The sequence below is a fragment of the Thamnophis elegans genome, chromosome 1 (genome assembly GCF_009769535.1).
Source record: "Thamnophis elegans isolate rThaEle1 chromosome 1, rThaEle1.pri, whole genome shotgun sequence".
Taxonomy (NCBI): Eukaryota; Metazoa; Chordata; class Lepidosauria; order Squamata; family Colubridae; genus Thamnophis; species Thamnophis elegans.
This window is the reverse complement of record NC_045541.1, coordinates 126,092,946-126,115,585: the sequence shown is the minus strand read 5'-3', so window position 1 is coordinate 126,115,585 and position 22,640 is coordinate 126,092,946. Positions and strand designations below refer to the sequence as shown.

Below are 22,640 nucleotides of genomic sequence, written 5' to 3'. Positions count from 1 at the left end.
TCAAGTACTCAGATCCACTACCATGGAGAGATTTATGGATGGTAAGTAGCACCTTGAAGCGCACCCGGAGATCAACAGGTAGCCAGCGCAGCTCGCGGAGGATAGGTGTTATGTGGGCGAACCGCGGTGCGCCCACAATCACTCGCGCGGCCGCATTCTGGACTAGCTGAAGTTGCCGGATGCTCTTCAAGGGCAGCCCCATGTAGAGCACATTGCAGTATTCCAGCCTAGAGATCACAAGGGCTCGAGTGACTGTTGTGAGGGCCTCCCGGTTCAGGTAGGGTCGCAACTGGCGCACCAGGCGAACCTGGGCAAATGCCCCCCTGGTCACAGCCAACAAATGATGGTCGAAAGTCAGCTGTGGGTCCACGAGGACTCCCAAGTTGCGAACCCTATCTGAGGGGTGTAAAATTTGACCCCTCAGATAGGGGTCAAAATTTAATGTAAATAAGCTAAATTAAAAATATATTTGAAATATATTTAGTGCATTTATGCTGAAGTCTGAAGTCGGGAAAGTCCCTATTAATAGTTAAGAAAAAAAATTCCCCCCAAAAGACACTCCAAATGTACATTCCAAATGTAACTGCCTGCAAATGAACAGAAGAAACAGGCACAGATAGATAAGCATAATTCAAGTTTGGTAATTTATTTGAAGTATATGTTTTGCATGTGGAATGCATTATATATAAGTACAGAGTATTATTTCATAAAAATTACAAATAAATGAGTTGAAATGTAAATATATGCACAGGTAAAGATGTTATCAGCAACCATGATCTCTTCTCAAATGTCGTCAAAATGTTCCTTTTCTGTCCTATTTCTGTCCAAGTTGGGAAAGCTAAATATAAGCAAAAAGAATAAAATGAATTTGCTGATTACTTTCTAACACAAAAAGGACATTTGACTAAACTCCAATGCTTGATTATTACTAAAAAAGGAACAAACAGAAATGATTAAAATTAAAGAAAAATGATTTTTCTCATGGTTAAAGAGAAGTACTTACACAAAACATAAGTTTCCATTTAATTCATTTATTCAATGGTGCATCTAGGCAGCAAAATCTGTTCTACATTTTCCTGCTCTAGTCATTTATCCCAATCTGACACTTTCTATTTATTCTACCAGGTCAAACTACCTGGGACAAATCCTTATTTCTAGGACTTATCAGGAATATACTGCATCAATGCATACACTCTGTAATAAATAGGATTCTCTCAAATCCTATGAGATGCCTCTTGATTATAGGTAAAAACCCACACAAGAAAGGGCTGCTCCACTGAACAATTAAATAGTATATGGAAAAATTATACCACATTTTATGTGTTTGCAAATGAATTTTGAATCTACATATAAATGAATCACTGTGCCCTGATACTACTCTATGCAGATTTAGTATACACCAAAAATAACAGGTTCAGCAATATTAGGCAAATTGAACAATTAAACATTTTGGGCACCAGGAGAAAAAAATATTGTACTTCTGTTACTGATTTATTTGTACTACATGTAAGGTCACTTTGACAAATTCATCAGAATTAAGATTTAGAAATACTAAGGTGCTTCACTTTGTCAAGGACTTTCCCTATTGCACTGAACGCACACAGACTTCTATTTGCACTAAAAGCAAATAGAAGCAGTATGAGACTTTTGTGCTAAATACCTGGTTACCTGAATAGGTGTTGTTGTTGTTGTTGTTGTTATTATTATTATTATCTCTTTTATTCATTAAACATGAAACTGAAGTCAACTGAACATTTAAAAATGTATCACAAATATCACTAACTAGCACTGATGGTAGATATGGGTTGCTGCCAGCATCCTAGGTATCAATCATCTATCAACCAAGTATCTTATAACCAAGTATAAGACTTTTGTGCTAAACGTCTGGTTACCTGAATAGGTGTTGTTGTTGTTGTTATTATTATATAACAATTATCACATTAACCAGGAGACCACAATACTACTGCATAGTAGTAGTTTGGCTGACAAGGAACCAGCCCTGCTGTAGAAAATGCTTGTGCACTTCCCATGACGCACCACAACAGGATGAGCTGGCTTCATACCAGATAGGAAGACAAGCAGCTCTTCCTGCAGCATCATCCAAGGTTCCCTCCCTCCCCGGACCCACCTCGCCAACAAGTGCCGCAACCGGGACAGGAATCTGACTGCCTCACGGAGCACCAGCTCACCCCCCCTGTCTCCCTGAAGTTGTACCTATTTTATCTACTCACAATAGAACATGCTTTTGAACTATTAGGTGGAGAGAAGCTGAGGCGAGTGACATGAACTCACTCCGATACACAATTCTAAGACTTGAACCACTGGAGCAGAGACTCTCTCCAGAGTCATTAAGTCACTGAGCCATTGCGCCCCTTCCTGAACAGGTTCTCACAAGAGATTAATTACCGATTTGAACACAACAACACATGGGCCTATAATAAAATAGGAATATGCCTCTTGCTTTCTTTATATCAGTGCTGAGCACCTTGTTGTCAACCTTAAATCTTCTAGGAATGAGTCTTAAGACAAAACATATTAACTGCTTGAATACATTCACTAACATATTTTATATCTCTACATATTAATCTATTTTAAAATTATGTTTTAAATTTAAATCTTACCTGTTTTAAAAACTCTGCAGCATTAAAGAGTTCACTGCAGCCATATAAGACATGTTTACCTTGTTTGCCCTATGAAAAACATAATTTTATTAAGACATTATTAATTACTTTAAACTAAAAGGGAATAAGGTACAATATCAATTCAGCAACTTCAGCAAACAGACTATTGAAGAACCATAGTGCATATACAATTTGTAATTTCATTTGTTTTAGTTACAACAAGCAATAAGCCATTGTTAATGGGGGAGGGGATTAAGTTAATGTATCTATGTAAAAGAAATATGTCTACTTGTTATATGCCATGATGCGAACCTATGGCACGCGTGCCACAGGTGGCACACGGAGCCATTTGTTAGGGACGCAAGGTACTGCCCTGTCAGCTGGCCAGCTAACATGCGTGCACTGGCCAGCTAACTTTGGCCTTCTTTTGAGGCGTCTCCGGAGCGAAAAACCGGCCCTACAGGGAAACCGGAAGTTCAAAAACAGACTTCCAGTTTAGCCATAGGGCAGTTTTTTGCCCTCTGGAGCTTTCAGGAGGGTTCCCGGAAGGCTCTGGAGGGCAAAAACTGGCCCTATGGACAAACTAGAAGTCACTTCTGGTTTGCTCATAGGGCTGTTTTTGCCCTCCGGAGCCTTCCGGGAACCCTCCTGAAGCCGAAAAACAGCCCTACGGACAAACCGGAAGTTACAATTCCTGAACTCCAGGTTTGTCGATAGGTCCATTTTTCGCCCTCTGGAGCCTTTAGGGACACTCCTAAGGCCTCCGGAGGGCATCCGGGAGCGGGGGGGGGGAGGAGGCTTTTTTCACCCTCCCCAGGCTCCTAGAAAGCCTCTCATTCACCATCATTGTTATATGGCATATAGCTCATCACATCATCCACAGTACTATCAGACAACACATGGACAATATAAAATGTAAAGCAGAAATAAATGAGATGTCTAGAAACTTATAATTCATTAAACACTTGGGTAAATGAAGAGGTAAGTTCTAGCAATGAGTAATATGTTTTCAGAGGGGAATGAATAGTGGAATGCTTTGGGAAATTTTCTGAGCCTATTGAATTTAATTTTAATTAGAACTGTGAAATGCAAAAACATTAAAAACCATTAAAGAGTGGCTGAATGTGAAGTTTATGCTAGGAGTTGGAATTTAAAAATGAACACTAATATAACAAAGTCTTTAGTGTCTTTGATAATACCTCCCCCTGAGAGCCTGTAGTTACTATACGGTTTATATTATCAACACAATTGCATCAATACAACACAATTATTACATATATTATGAAATTATAAGATGGTTATTATCAACAGTACAATTCATAAAAACTATCATGAACATTACATTATCTTTATAAAAATGATAATGAAAACAAACAGGACATTAATTAAATACAGAAATTGGAAAGAAAAACTAAAGGTAATTACAAAAATCAGAGGTATCCTAAAATGTTAAAGGTCTATTTTACAATAAATAAAGCTTTGATGATATGCTGTATTTTATAAATATATAGGAAAAATAACTGTTATGCATAGTATAGAAATATTAAAGAGGCTTGAAGGAGAAAAAAAGCAATTTTATAGTAGAATTTATTTTAATTTGCTTAATATTTTACCTTTGATATACAATAAGGGTGGCTAAAGCAAGCAATGATAATTCTACAGGCAGTTTTATTTGTCTATTTGCAGATTACTACTTAATAATAGGCACATATATTACTTATTTTCCAGATCACAGTAAAACCATAATGGAATGTTTTGCTGGAAAAGGATGCTATTAGAAGTCTGTAACTAAAAGGTGCTTTTTCAAGAGGTAACTGGACTTTCTGGTTTTCTTTGAAGATGTTTCATTTCTCATCCAAGAAGCTTCTTTTTTGAGAGCTGAAGAAGCTTCTTGGATGAGAAACAAAATGTCTTCAGAGAAAACACAGAAAGTCCAGTTGCCCCTTTGGCATCTTTGGGACAATCATGACCTGGATGACTGAGAATCTCCATAGACATAGATGATCTATGATATTTAGAAGTCTGTAAATTCTATAATTAGCCACCCCATTATTTCTATTTGTACGTATTAATATGGACATTTTAAATTTTTATTCAGTTCAGTAAAGGGAAAAACTCTGCACGTATTTTTTTCCATCTTCAGTTGAAAAGAACAGAGCTTCACACAGCCCACCTACTATTGGAGATAATGTGTCAAGAAAAAGAAAAACAGAAATGTAATCTTAAGCAACTATCTGAAGGCATGTACATACCTTTATATAATCAGCAAGGTTTTGGTATTCAATATAATTGCCACCTCCAACTACAAATACAATTGCCTAAGATTCAAAGGGGAAAAAAAACATTTACCATAGGCATTAGTACACCCTAGAATAACTACTAGCCTAATGGAAGAAAGGATTTTGATACCTGGTTAAAATTCAGGCTATTAGAGAAGAATTATTATTTCTTTGGTAGTAACATTAAGGTAGCTTTTCGTAATGGTTATTGTGAATGACCTTGGCAGACAGCAAAGATTGCCCAGAGAGAACAATTGGCATATAAAAGATGTCTCAGCCCAAAGAAGGGGGGGATGGCAAGGGAAACATTTCAGAAAGGGACCCTCCCTAATTTTCTGGAGATGAAAAGGAAAGGAGGGAAGAAATACTTTTAGTTTTGCAAGATTTTATTAGTGTAACCTTACAATAAAGATAGAACTAACATACCCTTGGATGTGCTTCTTCTCTGGACTATCCTGCAGGGGTACCCTAACACTTTTGTGAGATAACTTTCAACTATATTGCAAATTGAAAATCTTCTTGATATACTTCATTAAGATATAAAAACCCTCAATGAGCAGCAGACAATGAAAAAATGTTATTTTGGGCTTCAATCTTCAACTTTTGCTAACTTCCCGATTATCTTACTCATGGTTATTATAGCAGAACTTAGTTAAAGTGAAGAGAAAAATTTAAAGCCACAGTTTGAATGTTTTAAGGGGGGGGTGTCATCCACTTAGCCAAGGTGGCGCAGTGGTTAAATGCAGCACTGCAGGCTACTGCTAGATCAGCAGGTCAGCGGTTCAAATCTCACCGGCTCAGGGTTGACTCAGCCTTCCATCCTTCCGAGGTGGGTAAAATGAGGACCCAGATTGTTGGGGGCAATATGCTGACTCTCTGTAAACCGCTTAGAGAGGCCTGAAAGGCCTATGAAGCGGTATATAAGTCTACTGCTATTGCTATTGCTATCTGGAAAGTAATGGTGTTATTTTTGGTAATTATTATTTGTACTACTCATTAAGATACTGTATACCTGTTCATAATCACATTTCTGAAGATAAGTGAGTCTTAAGAAAATAAATTTAAGAACAGGGTATTATGTTAAGATTTTGTCATGAAATCTTTACGAATTAAGGAAAGAAAAAGGATTAGAACTTAACTTTTTGAAGTTAGAAGGATTATACATTTTTAGGTAACTAATAAAACTTTAATCAACTAATAATTTCAAATAATGGGATTTGATTTTTCTCTTAAAAATAACTAATAGTTATTACATTTTATCCTTGTAAGCCACCTGGAGTTGGCCGCTGGGAGTGAGTTGGGTGGTCATATAAATTTTCTTAAATAAACACTTAAAGCCAATTTTGTGGGGAAAAAAAAGTGTGAAAAAAACTTGTGTGAAAAAACATGAACAAATCTTACCTCCTGAAATGGATTTTTGTTTCGTGGAACTGAGCTGTAATTTAAACCAAATCAAACAAGGCATTTATAAACAAAAATGAAAAATAACCTGAATTATACTAAGCGTAAAATATCCAATTCCCCGAAGATTCCTATTACGCCCAACTTTAAAAATATAATTCTAATAATTAATTAATAGAAAGCTGAAATTCTGCAAAGGAAACTACTAGCATTCAACATCATATAGACATCACACTGGAATGTCAGACAACATCCTAAACTCCTTTTTTGTTGGTAAACGCCAATTTGTTGACTGCACATGTCTTAGTATGCATACCGCATTCCAAATGTGCTACCCCTCCCCAATAGATTATTTACTCCAGTTTTACTGGACAAATTTTCTATCCATTCTTCTTCTGTTTCTTCCTTTATGTCCCTTTCTAAATATATACTAAGTTTAAATTAACTGCTCTTAGTCTAGTTCTCTCACATTAAAATTAGGTAATTTCTTAGATTAGTTTTTTAGAGGGTGCCTTTGAGTCAATCAAGTCTATTTGTAGTCACTGCCTGAACAAGTTTGTGCAATTTCTTTGGTAGCGTTTTTGGATGTGATTTGCCATTGCTTGCTAGAGCTGAGAGAGAATGACTGGCCCAGCAGGCTTTCTGCCTGTACAGGTAGTCCTTGACTTACAACCACAATTGAGCCCAACATTTCTGTAGCAAACTGAGATATTTGTTAAGTGAATTTTGCCCCATTTTACATCCTTTCTTGCTACACATGTTAAGTGAATCACTGCAGTTGTCAGGTTAGTAACACGACTCTTAAGTGAATCTGATTTTCCCATTGACTTTGCTTGTCAGAAGGTAATTAAAAAGTGATCACATGACCTTGCCACACTGCAACTGTCATAAATATGAGCAAGTTGCCAAACGTCTGGATTTTGATCATGTGATCTTGGGGATGCTGTGTGAAAAATGGTTGCAAATCACTTTTTCATTGCCACTGTTAACTTTAAATGGTTACTAAATGAACTGTTGTAAGTTGAGGACTACCTGTAGTATATTTCAGAGTCGGGTTTTTTTGGGGGGATATTTAGCAAACTGTTCAAGAAGAGTGTAACTAAAAGAACAAATAAGTAAATTAGGTAAAATATGTCTAAACAATAGATATTCAAATATTTCATAAAAACTGAGAAATGGAATATCACATTTTAATGTATTGCATATTTTTACATAAATTAATGTCTGCACATTGCCATTTTTCAAACTTTACGTAACTTTGTAACAAACTCACCTGTCACTACCTCGCAACATTTTAGGGTCAAAATACCTATAGTCATCTGTCTCCTATTAAAAGAGAAAATTGGTTGGAACACATTTTCATTATTTTATTTTTAATTTCCCAATATATTTACATTTTATTAAAATATTTTGAAAATATTATTCAAAGAACTAAAATATTTATTGCAGCTGCCACTCAAGGTGAGACATGACATTCGTAGTTGCTAAATCAAGACATATTATTTATATTTATTTGAAGTAATATAGATGACTGATAAGGTCCTTTCCAACTCTGTTAATCTGTTTGTCTGTTAATATAAAATGATAAATAGTCCTAGCTTTCAAGCTTCATGTTGCTGCATTTCTCCAAAGTACATTTTGTACTCATAATCCATTCTATTTTCAAAATACATTTATAGCTAATGCTCAAATAATACAGCAATCAAAATCTTTCTTCTTTCATTCTATATTTAAAACAAAATGAAATTTGTTTAGAAGATGTGAATACTAGGACACTTTTGGATTTAACTTTGTTATATAAAAATACTTGCTTCTTTTAAAAAAAAAATCAATTCAATATTGGCACTGATGACTACAAGGCATTTTTCTGCTTCTATGCTCAATAATTTGCAAAGCAAGAAAAAAAAAGAAATAGATCAATTTTGTTTATGGCCTTTTAAGAAGAAAACATTAATTCTACCACATACTATATTTTAAAAAAATTGTAAGGTGCATACAAGCCAAATGATCTTTGGGGGATTCACCTTTGATTTCAAAACCTATATCTATAGTGCACTCTAATGCCCGTAGGCATTAGTAAACATTATAAAATTCTATCTGATATCTAAATAATTCAACCACCTTGGATAGATTTTGGTACCTTTAAAGTCTGAACATAACAACCAAGAAGAGAATTGAAATTATTCTTGAAAACAATGGATTGCTGAAGATTACTTATTATTTAGCATTTTGCATCTGTGAGAGTCTGAAGTGGTTCATATAAGGAATTCCATGATTTTCTTTCTATTTTATTACATGGATAGTATTTGAAAGAACACCATAATTTTTGGTGTTCTAATTTTTCATTATCTATACTTACAGGATTTGACTTCATCTCCATAAGGTTATCTAAAATGCGGGTTGCTGGAAGATTCTATAAAAAAAGTACCTTAATTTAAGTGAGTTGCAAGTAGTTTAAAACAGTAATACATACTTAGATCATTATTCAGTTCTATTATCATTAGATAATTCTTTTTGAATCATCATATGATTTGAATGCAATTCCCTCATGTTTGCTCCCCTAAAAAAACATTTGACCATTTCAGACTTTATGACAGAACAAATATAACAGATAATGGAGATGTACTCTTATGTATTTTTTAAAAAGGGCATTGCTTTTTAAAATGAAGCTTGGTGGGTAATACTGAAATTAAGAAATGTATACAATTATGCAACATCCTGTGTTATTAATGAAGCAGAAATATAACATAGGACAAATAAAAAAGTACTTTTTTAAATGAAGTGCATAATTCAAGTATGCTATTCACCACTAATACATGTAACAATAGCCACACATTTCTAATCTTTCTTTATAGATGCAGCCGGCTATGCTTCAACAAATGCAACTTCAGATAGTGTAAATTTTATGATTACTGATTTAGCTTCTTGTGCAATCAAGGGTACTTGTAAAACCAAAGCACATCTTGTAATCTGTAAAAAGTATTAGTTATTGCATAGATAAAATATGTATAATCACTAAGTAGTATGCTGCTTCTAATTCAAAGATAGGATAACATTACTTTGTTTCTCTTCCCCTCCCACATCTTTTAAAATATGAAATTGCATTAGCTTTAATGAAGACAATTTCTGGAATAGTAAGAAATCTGCCCTGTTATTCTACTTTGATATTCTGCATGCTGTCAAAGTAGCAGCAAAATGAAAAAGTGGACATCTTGAGTTACATAATTTGGACTTTGGAACTAGTAGCAAATCAAACTTCTCTAGAAAAAAAAAATGGAGTTTATGAAAATGCAATTAAATTATCTTACATTAATATCCATATTATTTCAGAGAGCCAGAGCATGTCACACAAAGCACAGAACTGAAATGGAACCTTTCCACACAGGGGTAATTCAGTTCAATTCTGATCTGGTCAATTTAATTCTATTCACTTTGTTAAGCAATTTATGAAATGCTGAAGTGTTTATCCCTGTTTATCCCAGTCTGAAAAGTTTTGTAGTCTTGGGTATATGTTTATTCAAAAATAATGAATATACTTAATGTAAAAACATACCTGCTGCTTTAGTACTAAATTTTTGACTCCTTCCATCACAAACTGGGATCCAGTATTCATAACGCGTGAGAAAAGACTGAAACAAAATGTACATCATAAAGATTTGGTTTGTGTCCACATGCTTAAGTAACAAACCTTTAGTGCTGAGTCTGCATGTCAAAATATAATGCTGTTATGCATTTTTGATTGATTTGGCAATATTTGTAAATTGCCCCAATCAACTAAAACGCTGAGCAGTTAACAGATAAAAATAAAACAGCATGGCAGTAACAAAATAATGAAAAACAGTAGCATCAATGCATATCCATGATGAACATCCACCATCAACTTAGGTCAAAGACAAATTCCTGTTTTCACCAACTTACAAAATTCTAATAGGGAATTTGAGAATTTCGCTGTTTCAGAGGAAAGACTGTTTCAAAATAGGGGGCTGCTACAGAGAAGGCCTGGTGCAAAACTCACTCCCAAGTGCCTACCATATGGGGTTCTCAGCAGACCTGCTTAAGAAGTTTAGACTGGATGGGCTAATTTAATGTTGGCAAGGTGGTATCTAATCTATCCCAGTCCTATACCAACTAGGATTTTATAGATGGCAACCAGCTCTTTGAAATGGGCCTGGAAGCCTACTGGTAAGCAGTGTGGTGACTTTAGGTTCATTTTGCAATGGAAGGATTGTCCTGCTGGGAACTTGGCTGTGCATTCTAAAAATTTGCTGCACGCAACTTGTTTCCAAATGTATGTAGAATGTCTTGAAGACGTCTGGTGGTATGGCAATCATATTAATAGTTTCTATTACCCAAGCATGGATATAGGAATATCAGTCAGCTTCTTTCCATTGTTTTATTGCATTTTTTTTATTTAACCTATGTGGGGGAATGTTTTAGACTGAAACTACAACATAGGATGCCAAAAGCAACAAAACACATTTGGAACTCACCCCAATGACTTTGCTGCACTATTTCCATACATAGCTGGACCTGAAGCCATTTTGGCAAAAGCTCTGTAAAATGTAAAAAGATATATATTTATATACCTGATTGGTTTTCAGCAAATGATTATGAATAAATTGTTCATTAACAAAACATAGAGAGGAAATGATAGGTGTTGAAGCTACAGGAACGTTGGGGGCAAGCAATCATGTAATACTGGAATTCAACATAATGCAAACACAAGTAGTAGAACAAAGTCAAACTAGAGTATTGGACTTTAAGAGAGCTAATTTCAATAAACCTAGAGAAAGCTTGGATGAGAATCCTCAAGGGGAAAACAACTAAAGAAGCTTGAGAAATTTTGAAAAATGAGATCATAAAAGCCCAGTCTAACACAATACCAATGAAGAAGAAAAGTAACAGCTCCCAAAAGAAACCAGCATGGCTGCATAAAGAACTCTCTGACAAATTGAAATACAAAAAGGATAAATATAAAAAGTGGAAAGAGGGGGACATAACTAAGGCAGAATATCAGCAAATAGCCCGAGCCTGTAAAGATAAAATGAGGAAAGCTAAGGCTCACAATGAAGAAAGCCTTGCCACAAAAATAAAACAAAACAAAACAAAAAAAGCTTCTTCCAACATGTTAAAAACAAGAAAAAAGTCAAAGAAACAATTGGTCCATTGCTGGGAGAAAATGGCAAGAAGGTGACAAGCAACAGGGAGAAAGCAGAACTATTTAAGTCATTTTTTGCATCTGTCTTTACATAAAGGGAAAAAAAACAGTCCAACCTACCAAAAACAGCACCACAAAAATCAGATTATGAACACAAGTTGAAATAGGGAAGAAAATGGTAAGTGAGCACCTATCTACCCTAGACAAGTTCAAATCACCAGGACCGGATGGATTACACCCCAGGGTTCTGAAGGAACTGGCAGACGAGATCTCAGAACCACTGAACAATATCTTTCAGAGAACCTGGAGCACCTGGGAACTGCCAGAGGACTGGAAAAGAGCTGATGTGGTTCCCATCTTCAATAAAGAAAAAAAAAATAGATCCAGGAAACTATAGACCTATCAGCCTGACCTCAATACCAGGGAAGATTTTGGAAAAGATAATCAAGCAACAAATTAGCGAACACCTAGAAGTAAACAAAGTAATAGCCAAAAGCCAACATGGGTTTGTCAAAAACAAATCATGCCAGACTATTCTTATTGCATTCTTGGGACTTCAGCAAGGCATTTGATAAAGTAGACCATAACCTACTACTAGATAAAGTAGAAAAATTGGTTTAGACAGCATCACCACCAGATGGATTCGTAACTGGCTGACCAACTGCACTCAACATGTAGTCCTCAATGGAACTGCATCTACATGGAGGGAGGTATGCAGTGAAGTACCCCAAAGCTCTGTTTTAGGCCCAGTACTCTTCAACATCTTCATCAATGATCTGGATGAGGGGATAAATGCGGAACTCATCAAATTTGCAGATGACACCAAGATGGCAGGAATAGCCAACACTCCAGAAGATAGGCGTAAGATACAGAAGGATCTTGATAAACTTAAACATTGGGCGCTATCTAACAAAATGAAATTCAATGGTGAAAAAAGTAAGGTTCTACATTTAGGCAAGAAAAACAAAACGCACAGGTACAGTATAGATAGTACCTTGCTCAATAGTAGTAATTGTGAGAGGGATCTTGGAATCCTAGTGGACAACCATTTAAATATGAGCCAGCAGTGTGCAGCAGCTGCCAAAAAAATCAACACATTTCTAGGCTGCATAAACAGAGGGATAGAATCAAGATCACATGAAGTGTTAATACCACTTCATAATGCCTTGGTAAGGCCACACTTGGAATACTGCATTCAGTTTTGGTTGCCACGATGTAGAAAAGATGTGGAGACTCTAGAAACAGTGCAGAGAAGAGCAACAAAGATGATTAGGGGACTGGAGACTAAAACATATGAAGAACTGGGTATGTCTAGTTTAATGAAAAGAAGGACTAGGGGAGACATGATAGCAGTGTTCCAATATCTCAGGGGTTGCCACAAAGAAGAGGGAATCAAACTATTTTCCAAGGCACCTGAGGGTAGAACAAGAAGCAATGGGTGGAAACTAATGGAGAGGAGCAACTAAGAACTGAGGATAAATTTCCTGACAGTTAGAATAATTAATCAGTGGAACAGCTTGCCTCCAGAAGTTGTGAATGCCCCAACACTGGAAGTCTTTAAGAAGATGTTGGATAGCCATTTGTCTGCAATGGTATAGGGCTTCCTGCCTAGGCATGGGGTTGGACTAGAAGACCTCCAAAGTCCCTTCCAACTCTGCTATTGTATTATAAACATCCTAGTCATTTTGAAGATAAAATTGCTCCTTTAACATAAATGACAGCACTATCATAACTAATCACACAAACACACTATAAGACTATAAAACATATTGAAAATAATAAAGGGATAGTTCCTGTAATAATACACTTGGCAGATGAATTTATTTACACAGAACAGAGTTTCCCTATTTCAGGTAAAGAAAATGGCAGTCAAATCATTTTTGTTCACATAGGACTCCACATTCTATCTGGAAATCATTTATTAGATCACAAATATATTATTACATATACGGCTGCGAAGATTTGAAAAAGACTACTATTATTTTATTTGCAGTTGAGTAAAAATATGCTCTAATAATAACAAACCTCATCTGTTCCAGACATGCCCCAATAAATGAAGTAGACAATGAAGCCAAATTTTATTGATATACTATTGGATATGAAGGCTAACAAGACTCTGAATCTTTAGCAAATACAATGGTAGATGGGAAATGGTAAGAAGAGAAATGCAAGCTGTGTGAGAATATAGGTAGCTGTGGATGAGAAGAACTTATGTTTGTGCAAGCAACAGTATTGCTATTGATTGTATCTTTTTCCATGTATATGTTGTTCCACAGAATTGGGGAACACTTCAGGCAAGCATGCACCATGATATGGGGAGGAAGGGAAGAATTCTAGCAAGGATAAGAAACAACATTTCCAAAGTCTTGCATATATGAACATCATTTTATAAATTTTATAAACAATGTGAATGAAGAATTAAAAACGTCCATTCGTTACACTCTGTTAAGTCTTTTCCTAACAGCTAAAAGCAGTTACTGCTCTTATTTTAAGCACTATGAACATATGGCAATGAAACCATAGGTGGTTATTCTAACAACAATGATGCCTAAATGAAATATAAGTTGTGACATCATGGTACAAGCTCTGTTCTCATACTTGTGCTGTAACATTGTGTGTAAGTATAAGTTAGAGGCAGAGTTTGCATCTAAATATTGCAACCCATGTTTCATCACCTATCCTCCTTCCTCTCCTATTATCGGTAGTCCTCTTACAAACGAATGGTCATTCATTTAGTGATCATTCAACATTACAATGGCACTGAGAAAAATGACTTATGAACGTTTTTCACACTTACAATGCAGTCTCCCTCTGGTCATGTGATTAAAATTTGACTGCTTGGCAACTGGCATGTATTTATGATAGTTGTACTGTCCTGGGATCATGTGATACCTTTGGTAACCTTCTGATAAGAAGGGTCAATGGGGAAGCCAGATTCACTTAACAATCATGTTACTAACTTAACAACTGCAGTGATTTACTTAACAGCTGTGGCAAGAAAGTTTGTAAAATGGGACAAAACTCATTTAGCAACTGTTTCACTTAGTGACAAAAATCTTCAGCTCAATTCAGTTTTAAATTGAGGACTACCTATATATGCCACCCTTTGGGGTTAAAATATTTCTCCTTACAGTCCTGGATGAATTCTACATTCAATCTGAAGCAAAATTCTGATCTAAATTTTAGCACTGTACTACTTTCTTATATTATGAAAGCAAAAGTTACTTACTTCCATTGCTTAATGTAGTTTAAAGGATTAAGGTTACATCCAGCATCAGTTAGTGCTTTTTTGTACTGTTCCAAATCTGCCTGAAATGAAATGGATATTTGAAATTTGTGACAATTTAAAATGTATTAATAATAAATACACTAGTATGACAAGAAATAAGCTAATATTCATCTTCCAAATATATATAAATATAAACAGAATGAGCTATTACACATAAAGGCAAATGTCCCCGCTCAACCACTGCTGTGAAATTGCTAATCAAGAAAACAAGATCACTGCAAGAAATGATTGAAAGCAGTTACTTTTGTTTCTTTTTGAAGAAGAGTCTATTTGAGAAAATGAAAGGAAGTACTCCTATAAAATTAAGTTAATTTACTAATTATTTTACTAAGAATTTTAGTATGTGTGATGGTCCATGACAATCTCATCCTATCAGACTAGTTGCCATGGCTGGCTGTGAAGAAAGTTACAGTCCAAATATTTGGAGAACATAAGATCGAATATAATATAGATCAACTTTCTCAAATTCAAATTTTGAGGATTAAGATATATTTCCATTTCAGGTCCTCCAAAGGCAAGAGCTTAAATCAATGTAAATACAACTTGATTGGTACAATATAAAAGTTCAGTAACGAAGAAATGCAAAAGATAATATTTACAGATCTAGGTAACACTCATTTAACAAATATAAATAGAAAACTGTAATAGATAACTATAACAGATATTATCTGCATAGTTTTCTTTAAATAGTATATCTGCATAAATAGTATAAACAATATATTCTTAAATAGTCTGTTTATAAACTCCTATATTTATTTTGATTTATTTAGTAGAGAAAAGGGTGAAAAAGTAAAAACTAGAGTATTTTATGACATCATTTAGTGATAGAAATTCCAGCCCTATTTACTATTGCTAAATAATAGTAATAATAATACTATTGCTATAATATTTTCTGAGTTTGAGGTATGTACACACTATCCTTTGTATTTCTTTTTTTTTAACTGAACTTCTATTTGTATCAATCAAGTTGTATTTATAGTGATTTAACCTCTTCCCTTTGGAGGTCTTGAAAAACCAAGTTAGACTGTCATGGAGAAAATTGATCTGTATAGCTTGAGGGCCTATAATCAAACAATTAATCACTTGGGATTTTTATTAGTATTAATATTTAAAATTATTACAATGTAAATTGTAAAGTAAACAAGTTAGAAAACACTAAACTTTGTTAAGCTCAATGGGATTTTTGTTCTTTAAAGATGGTCAGAAAACCTAGCTTTTGTCATTAACTTCTACAGTTTTTTTGCTGACATAAAAACCTTTCCTGTGTTCCCTGACATCCACAAAATATTTTGATCTTTTAAACATGTTCACATAATAAATACTAAAATAGTTTACATATTGCTAAATCACTGTGTGGCCTATTTGGCTATGACATAGCATATTATGTGAATTCTATCATAATGGATAGATATAAACCCTAAACACATATTTTTATTCAACAAATTTTTAAAAAAGTTTAATGCAACACACAAACGATTCATTATGTCTGCCTGGATCTATGTACTTTTCTATTGGTCATAGGTTTGAAACAAAGTAATTAGAGTGCAACAGGAAATGACCAAAAAACCTAAACCAGAGGTGGGTTTCTGCTGGTTCGCCCAGATCAGGGAAACAGGTAGTGGCAGTGGCGGGAGGCTCCACCCACCAGCCTGGATGCTTCTGTGCATGCGCAGAGGTTTCTGTGCATGTGCAGAAGCTTCTCTGCATGCGCAGAAGTGTTGCACATGCAAACCAGTAGTAAAATTAATTGAAACCCACCACTGACCTAAACTATAAATTCACCTGGGTTACTGACAAAAATAACATTAGAATTATCTATATGTAGATGCTTGCTTCAAACATACCTCAGAAGGTAACTGTACAGAACTTATGAAATAGATAAGAAAGAGTCGCATCTTGTCTTCTGCCGTTCCCGCTGTTCAGAAAAAAGGTTTACTTTAAAAAAAACTTTCTTTAAATTATTATAAAATACATTTCACTAAAAAAAATCATCATAATAAAAAGTTTACCACTTCACTTTTGGCATTTACACCAGTAGGAAAAGTACCGACAAATTAGCAGTCATGACATAGAACAAGAATCAATTTGGTAACTACTTATTCAGCATTTGCTTATCTTGAACCCACTCCATCTGTGATTCTCCTGAGATACTTGCTTCAGGGTGGAGATTATACTATCCCTCAGTTTGCATAATAGATGGAGCAACTGTGTGTGTTAACACCAATTGAAAAAAAAGCCTATTCATATAGAAAAATGGATAACAGAAAAAACAATGGGAAACACCAGGGTCACCAGGAATAGGGGATATGCAGTGGCATGGCTATTAGTTGTCACTTATTTCTATTGAGAATATTGAGACCACTACCCTGAAATGTATTACATCTCTTAAAATAAACAATTTGTACAATTATAAATGTGGACTTTTAGCACCAAACTGAGTCTTCTAATGTAAACAAAATTAATGGCGATTCCTCTGTTCACAGGGACAGCTAAATGAGTTATTAACCAGAAGATTTTTTTAAAATGTAATAGTCAAGATTGGAAATACATACAATAGGTTACAAACAACAGTCTATAACTTTACTTATAGTAAAGTTTATATCTACTTTATATGGTACAAGACCTTTGGTTCTTCTAGCTCTGCTATTTCACCAGTAATGGTAGTTTTTCAACTTTTCAGGCCAAAGTTATTGTTGCTATACAAGCAAGTTAATTAACTCAACTTCAGAACATTAATTAACAGAAAGGAACTTTGTAAGAAAACCAAATTATACACTTACCATCAGGATCAGAAATCATATCCAAAAGTGATTTATCCAATGTGGACTTGCTCATAATTTTTTCTTCATATTCAAAATACACGTCTAGTTTCCGAGTCTGGATGAAAAGAAATTGCCATTGGAAAGTGTTTTTGTATACGCACATAGCCACACACCCATTTCTTTTAGAAAGTAAGAAAGGTTTCCATATTTTAAATACATTTTTTGCATAGTAAAAAACTGAACACAATCGCATAGTTTCTTTGAATCAGTAGTAAGTTCATAGAATAAATACAATATTTGTAAATATATATAACATGTATTATACATATGTACAGTAAATACATATAATACATGTACGTATGAATAATATATATTTTCATAGAATACAGAAAATACATAGAATACATAGATTATTATATTTTTCTTCCATTGGTTTCTCAAACTCAAAGGATTTACAGATCATTCATCTGGGAGTTAATCAAATTCAGTTGCTATATCCATTGCCTTCAAAGCAGCTGCAGCACAAAATCTTTCCTTACTATTTTATTATATACTTTAAAATATTTAATCATATTGTTTACTGATTAAATTATTAGGTAAAAAACCCCAAGGTTTTAAGCAGAGGATAACTCTGCCTATCCAGAAATGGTCTACATCAAACAGGGTACAGCCAAATCATCTGAAAATAAACTTAAAACTACTTCCAATTAGGTCTGGTAGTTAAGGCACCAGGGTTGTAGAAAGCAGGAGACTGTGAGTTCTAATCTCACCTTAGCTATGAAAGATAGCTGGGTGACCTTGGGCCAATCATTTTCTCTTAGCTCAACTCAGCTTGTCATTGTGGGAAAAATAGAAGGAAGATATATATTTGCCATTTTAAATTATTTGTAAAAATAATAAAGGCGGGGTACAAATAAATAAGTAGTGAGTAAGTAGAAGCTCAATTTAGCCACCCAAAACAAAACAAAGCCAATCGCAGAACATATGGTAAAGTACTAATTGTTTGCAACCATTTCAGACCAATTGCAAACGAACTTGTTCAGTGGGTCTGGTAAAACTATATTATACATCTCAAATCAATGGTTTCGTAGGAGGTTCATGCTTAAGGCATTTTTAATTTTCTAATGCAATAAAGATTAGAGCTTTCTATAAAACAGCCTACAATAATTCATTATCCTTTACATGATATTGGTAAATGGTAAATGCAGAAGTCTTAACATTTTTTTTGTATTTCTTAAATTTAACTTCATAAAATTTAACTCACAAAATAAAGGCAATACTTTGCCTTATATTTACTGGAAATTACTTTTAAACCATGAAAATACTCAACAAAAACCAGAGACCCATGGAAGGGGAAAAAAAAGGATTCCCTCTGAAAGTACAATTGCTCTTTTTCTGATATTTAAGTCATACTAAATACCAATGAAAAGAAAAATGAATAAAGATGTCCAAAATAGTAGTACAAAAATGCTTCCAATAAAAAGAGATATTTTCCTTGCATCTATTAAATTCTGATTATATTTCTGAGTTGCCAAAATCTTACTAGGTTAAATAATAACCTAAAACAAGGTTTCTCTTCTTCTAAGCTTTTCCGATAAATATTTGGTAATCCATCTTGGGAAATACTGATGTTTCTTTCCAACTTCTTGCTTAAACACTGAAATATGCCAAAAAACTGCCAGAATTTCTGAAAGGTGATTAATCTCAGAGTTCCTTTTGCTATGCCTTAAAAAATAATCTAAGGCAATCTGAAAATAAGCCGCAAAGTGTACTACCACAAAAGTATCATTTAAGATTCATTGTAGAAAATATAAATTAGCATATCAACTATTTTGGCCTTGATATATTACACTTCCATAAAGCTTTAGTAAATTACTCTGAAGTCAAAGATATATGGTATGGATAATACTCAATTTTTTACCTCCATAAATGGCAAAGTCTAGATTCTATGATGAGTGGCTTCTATGGATGGAAATGGGAGAAGGCCAATGTTCGCTTATTTCACATTTTCTGAATCGTGTTTCTCTTTTCCATTCATAGAAGACTTCACTGAATCAAGCAGTCTTCCAACAGGCCATAAAGGGGGACAACACCTCTGTGTCCATATGCAGATGTGTATACATTCACTGACACATCCTTCCATATATATGTGCATGTCTGTATATATGTGCAGCTACAAGAATTTTTTAAAATACAGATTTAGGGACAGCCAATATATTCCAAAATAAATCATTCTTTTACAAAATTAATGATAAAAAAATACTACCTCTTACTGTAATGCAAATAATGGAGACATGAGATAATAATTAAGGATCCTAGAAAACAATATTTCTCCTCCATTTTGGCTTCAACTAATAAAAACTTACAGGAAAGTTAGCTAGCTTTCCTCTCCTCTTATTTTTCTCTAAGAAACTTCCTGAAGCAGAAAGGAAGCATGCTAATAATTTATTCCACCTCTGCAGTGTCAAAAGCATCTAATTCAGTAAGGCCATCTGATTTCTATGCCTTGGGAGGAAAAGACAGTCAACTATGGAAGTATTTCCAAACCACATCCTGCCTTGGATTTTGACAGCGGTCCAATGTAAAACACTGAAGAAAAAAATAATCTAACTTTATTTTCAAAATTTCTTTCTATGGAAACAGATTGTCAGTGAATTAAGCTTCAGTTATTCAAGACAATTATGAAAAACATTTTATGCAAAAAAAGTAGAAAAAATGATTGTACTTATTCAATGCAGGGAGGGGAAATATTCTCAATAATAGGCATATTTTCTAAAATTCAATATCATCACAAAAAACTAATTAAAATTTTAGTTGTATCTTTCTGGCCTTTGGCTATAATAAAATTTCATTCAAACATTTAAAAAACAATCTGTAGTACTATATTTTAATTATAATAATTGAATTGTTGGTTTGATTACCAATTTCCAAAACTCAATTCTTATTCAATAAGTCTCAAAAGATTGTACCCAGAAAAGTCATGGAAGAAAAAAAAGACTGGATTGTTTAATTTTCTTTTATAAACTTTTTTTTTTTGCAGCAGCATGAGAAAGTAGACTGTAATTCTGCTTTTATTTTTTTTTAAAAATCCAGACAAAAATGAGAATTCAGCCTGGCAGAACAACAGCTTGAGTATAAAGCCTCTGGAATAAATGAAAGTTTTCATGCATTTAAAACAATTATAAAAATGTAGGATTATATAAAAGAAGTTTGCTTTTCTGAGTATGAAATGAAAAATCCAGGCAAGCTAAACTGTTATGAAGGGATTGAATTATGCCAAAACTTTTTTTAAAATAATAAAAAAACCCGCACTATGCTTGTTTAAAACCAGCTATTTTGTTTGGCTTAATAACAAATACAATTATAAAATACCCTGCCATCCAATCTCACATGACAAGGATACTTTGATTGAAAAGAACACTTTGTTTCGAGAGCAACTGTATTTGCACAGAATCTAAAATGCTACTTATCTAACCCATTATGGCAGTCTTGTGAATGATGAAGGGGATTTATTTCTTCTTGGCATGGATGACACAAGACAATATTTTGTAATTTATTGGCGCTCTGAAGAAAGAGATCAAAACCAGAATTTTCAAGCATGGATGCTAGAAATTCATATACATATTGGCTGTACTTTAAACCAGTGGCCCCCATCTTTTTGGATGCCAGGGAACGGATGATGGTTTCTCCGTAGACTGGGGGACATGGGTACACACTGGTTCAAACCCATGTTTGTGTAGATGGCACTTCACTCACTTGCATGGATCAGTTCCTGGTGGACTGTGGACCAGTGCCAGTCCACGGCCTAGAGTTTAGGGACCCCTGCTTTAAACCACGTCAAGAACTCTTCAACATGGTACTATTGTATCCTTCTGAGATTCTTTCCTTTTTAAATGATTACTTTATGTAGAGAAAGAAAAAATGGGTCTAAGTCCCACATGAACTCTTGGGACTCAAACTATTGTTAAAAATTCAAACCAGATTAAAGTTGGAGTAACTAGGAACTGGGGCTATTTTACTAAGCACATAACAGAATGTATTTTTATTTCTACTGAAGTTTATTTTTTTCCCTTTTCTGCTCTACAAATGCCCCCAAATGATAATTAAGTATAAATCAATACTGAACTAAATGGTAGCCTAATTTTATAAAATAGATCTGGGAGAGAAGACTCAAGAAAACCAAACAGTGAAAATTAGTAAAGGCTGAAAATCAAAGCCTTTTATTATCTGATGAATGTAAGCTATCTTGCAGAGTGCCAATTGTGTTCAAACCATTACATATAAGAGAAACACAATGCAACCAATTGTTCATTATAATTACTGCCGCATACTCTCTTGCCAAAAAACTCTGTCCTCGCCATTTCTTCTGTATTGATTCAGTCACGGCTAAAACTTGGTATCAAATTTCATAGTATACAGTATCTCTCTGTGTTTTTTGTTGCACATTATTTTTGAAAGAAATAAAACATATGGCTGAACATTCCTTTTAATATTCCTTTTAATTAAAAGGACTGATTAACTATGAATCTGATAAACTTTAAAATGGCAATGTTTTATACCTTTATATGTTCCAGAACAGCTGTTGCTACATTTGTATGAAGATCTATGAGTCTTTTCTTTTCTAGAAGCTCCGGAAGAGAGCTGAAAAAGATTTCATTCAAATTAACTTGCCTGTTTATTCTATTTTAATAATATAATTAGTGTTATATATACAAACATGCAATTTAGGAATCAATCTCAAATCTAGCTGTTGCTACATTTGTATGAAGAGATATACGTCTTTTCTTTTCTAGAAGCTCCGGAAGAGAGCTGAAAAAGATTTCATTCAAATTAACTTGTCTGTTTATTCTATTTTAATAATATAATTAGTGTTATATATACAAACATGCAATTTAGGAATCAATCTCAAATCTAGCTGTTGCTACATTTGTATGAAGAGATATACGTCTTTTCTTTTCTAGAAGCTCCGGAAGAGAGCTGAAAAAGATTTCATTCAAATTAACTTGCCTGTTTATTCTATTTTAATAATATAATTAGTGTTATATATACAAACATGCAATTTAGGAATCAATCTCAAATCTAGCTGTTGCTACATTTGTATGAAGAGATATACGTCTTTTCTTTTCTAGA

At 34.2% G+C, this 22,640-nt stretch overlaps 1 protein-coding gene across 1 annotated transcript in view; it reads right to left on the bottom strand.

Annotated features, from left to right (window-relative positions):
- Positions 1–621: 621 nt before the first annotated feature.
- Positions 622–22,640, bottom strand: part of SCFD1 (sec1 family domain containing 1) — a 58,477-nt gene continuing 36,458 nt past the window's right edge. The window contains exons 14-25 of the mRNA XM_032230287.1: positions 22,070–22,151; positions 17,529–17,625; positions 16,593–16,663; positions 14,689–14,768; positions 10,792–10,854; positions 9,855–9,930; positions 8,661–8,714; positions 7,575–7,627; positions 6,302–6,335; positions 4,874–4,939; positions 2,622–2,690; positions 622–838 (exon numbers count right to left, since the gene is read on the bottom strand). Coding sequence (XP_032086178.1) covers positions 815–838; positions 2,622–2,690; positions 4,874–4,939; positions 6,302–6,335; positions 7,575–7,627; positions 8,661–8,714; positions 9,855–9,930; positions 10,792–10,854; positions 14,689–14,768; positions 16,593–16,663; positions 17,529–17,625; positions 22,070–22,151 — 769 coding nt within the window. The 3' untranslated portion in view covers positions 622–814. The remainder of the gene's footprint in view (positions 839–2,621; positions 2,691–4,873; positions 4,940–6,301; positions 6,336–7,574; positions 7,628–8,660; positions 8,715–9,854; positions 9,931–10,791; positions 10,855–14,688; positions 14,769–16,592; positions 16,664–17,528; positions 17,626–22,069; positions 22,152–22,640) is intronic.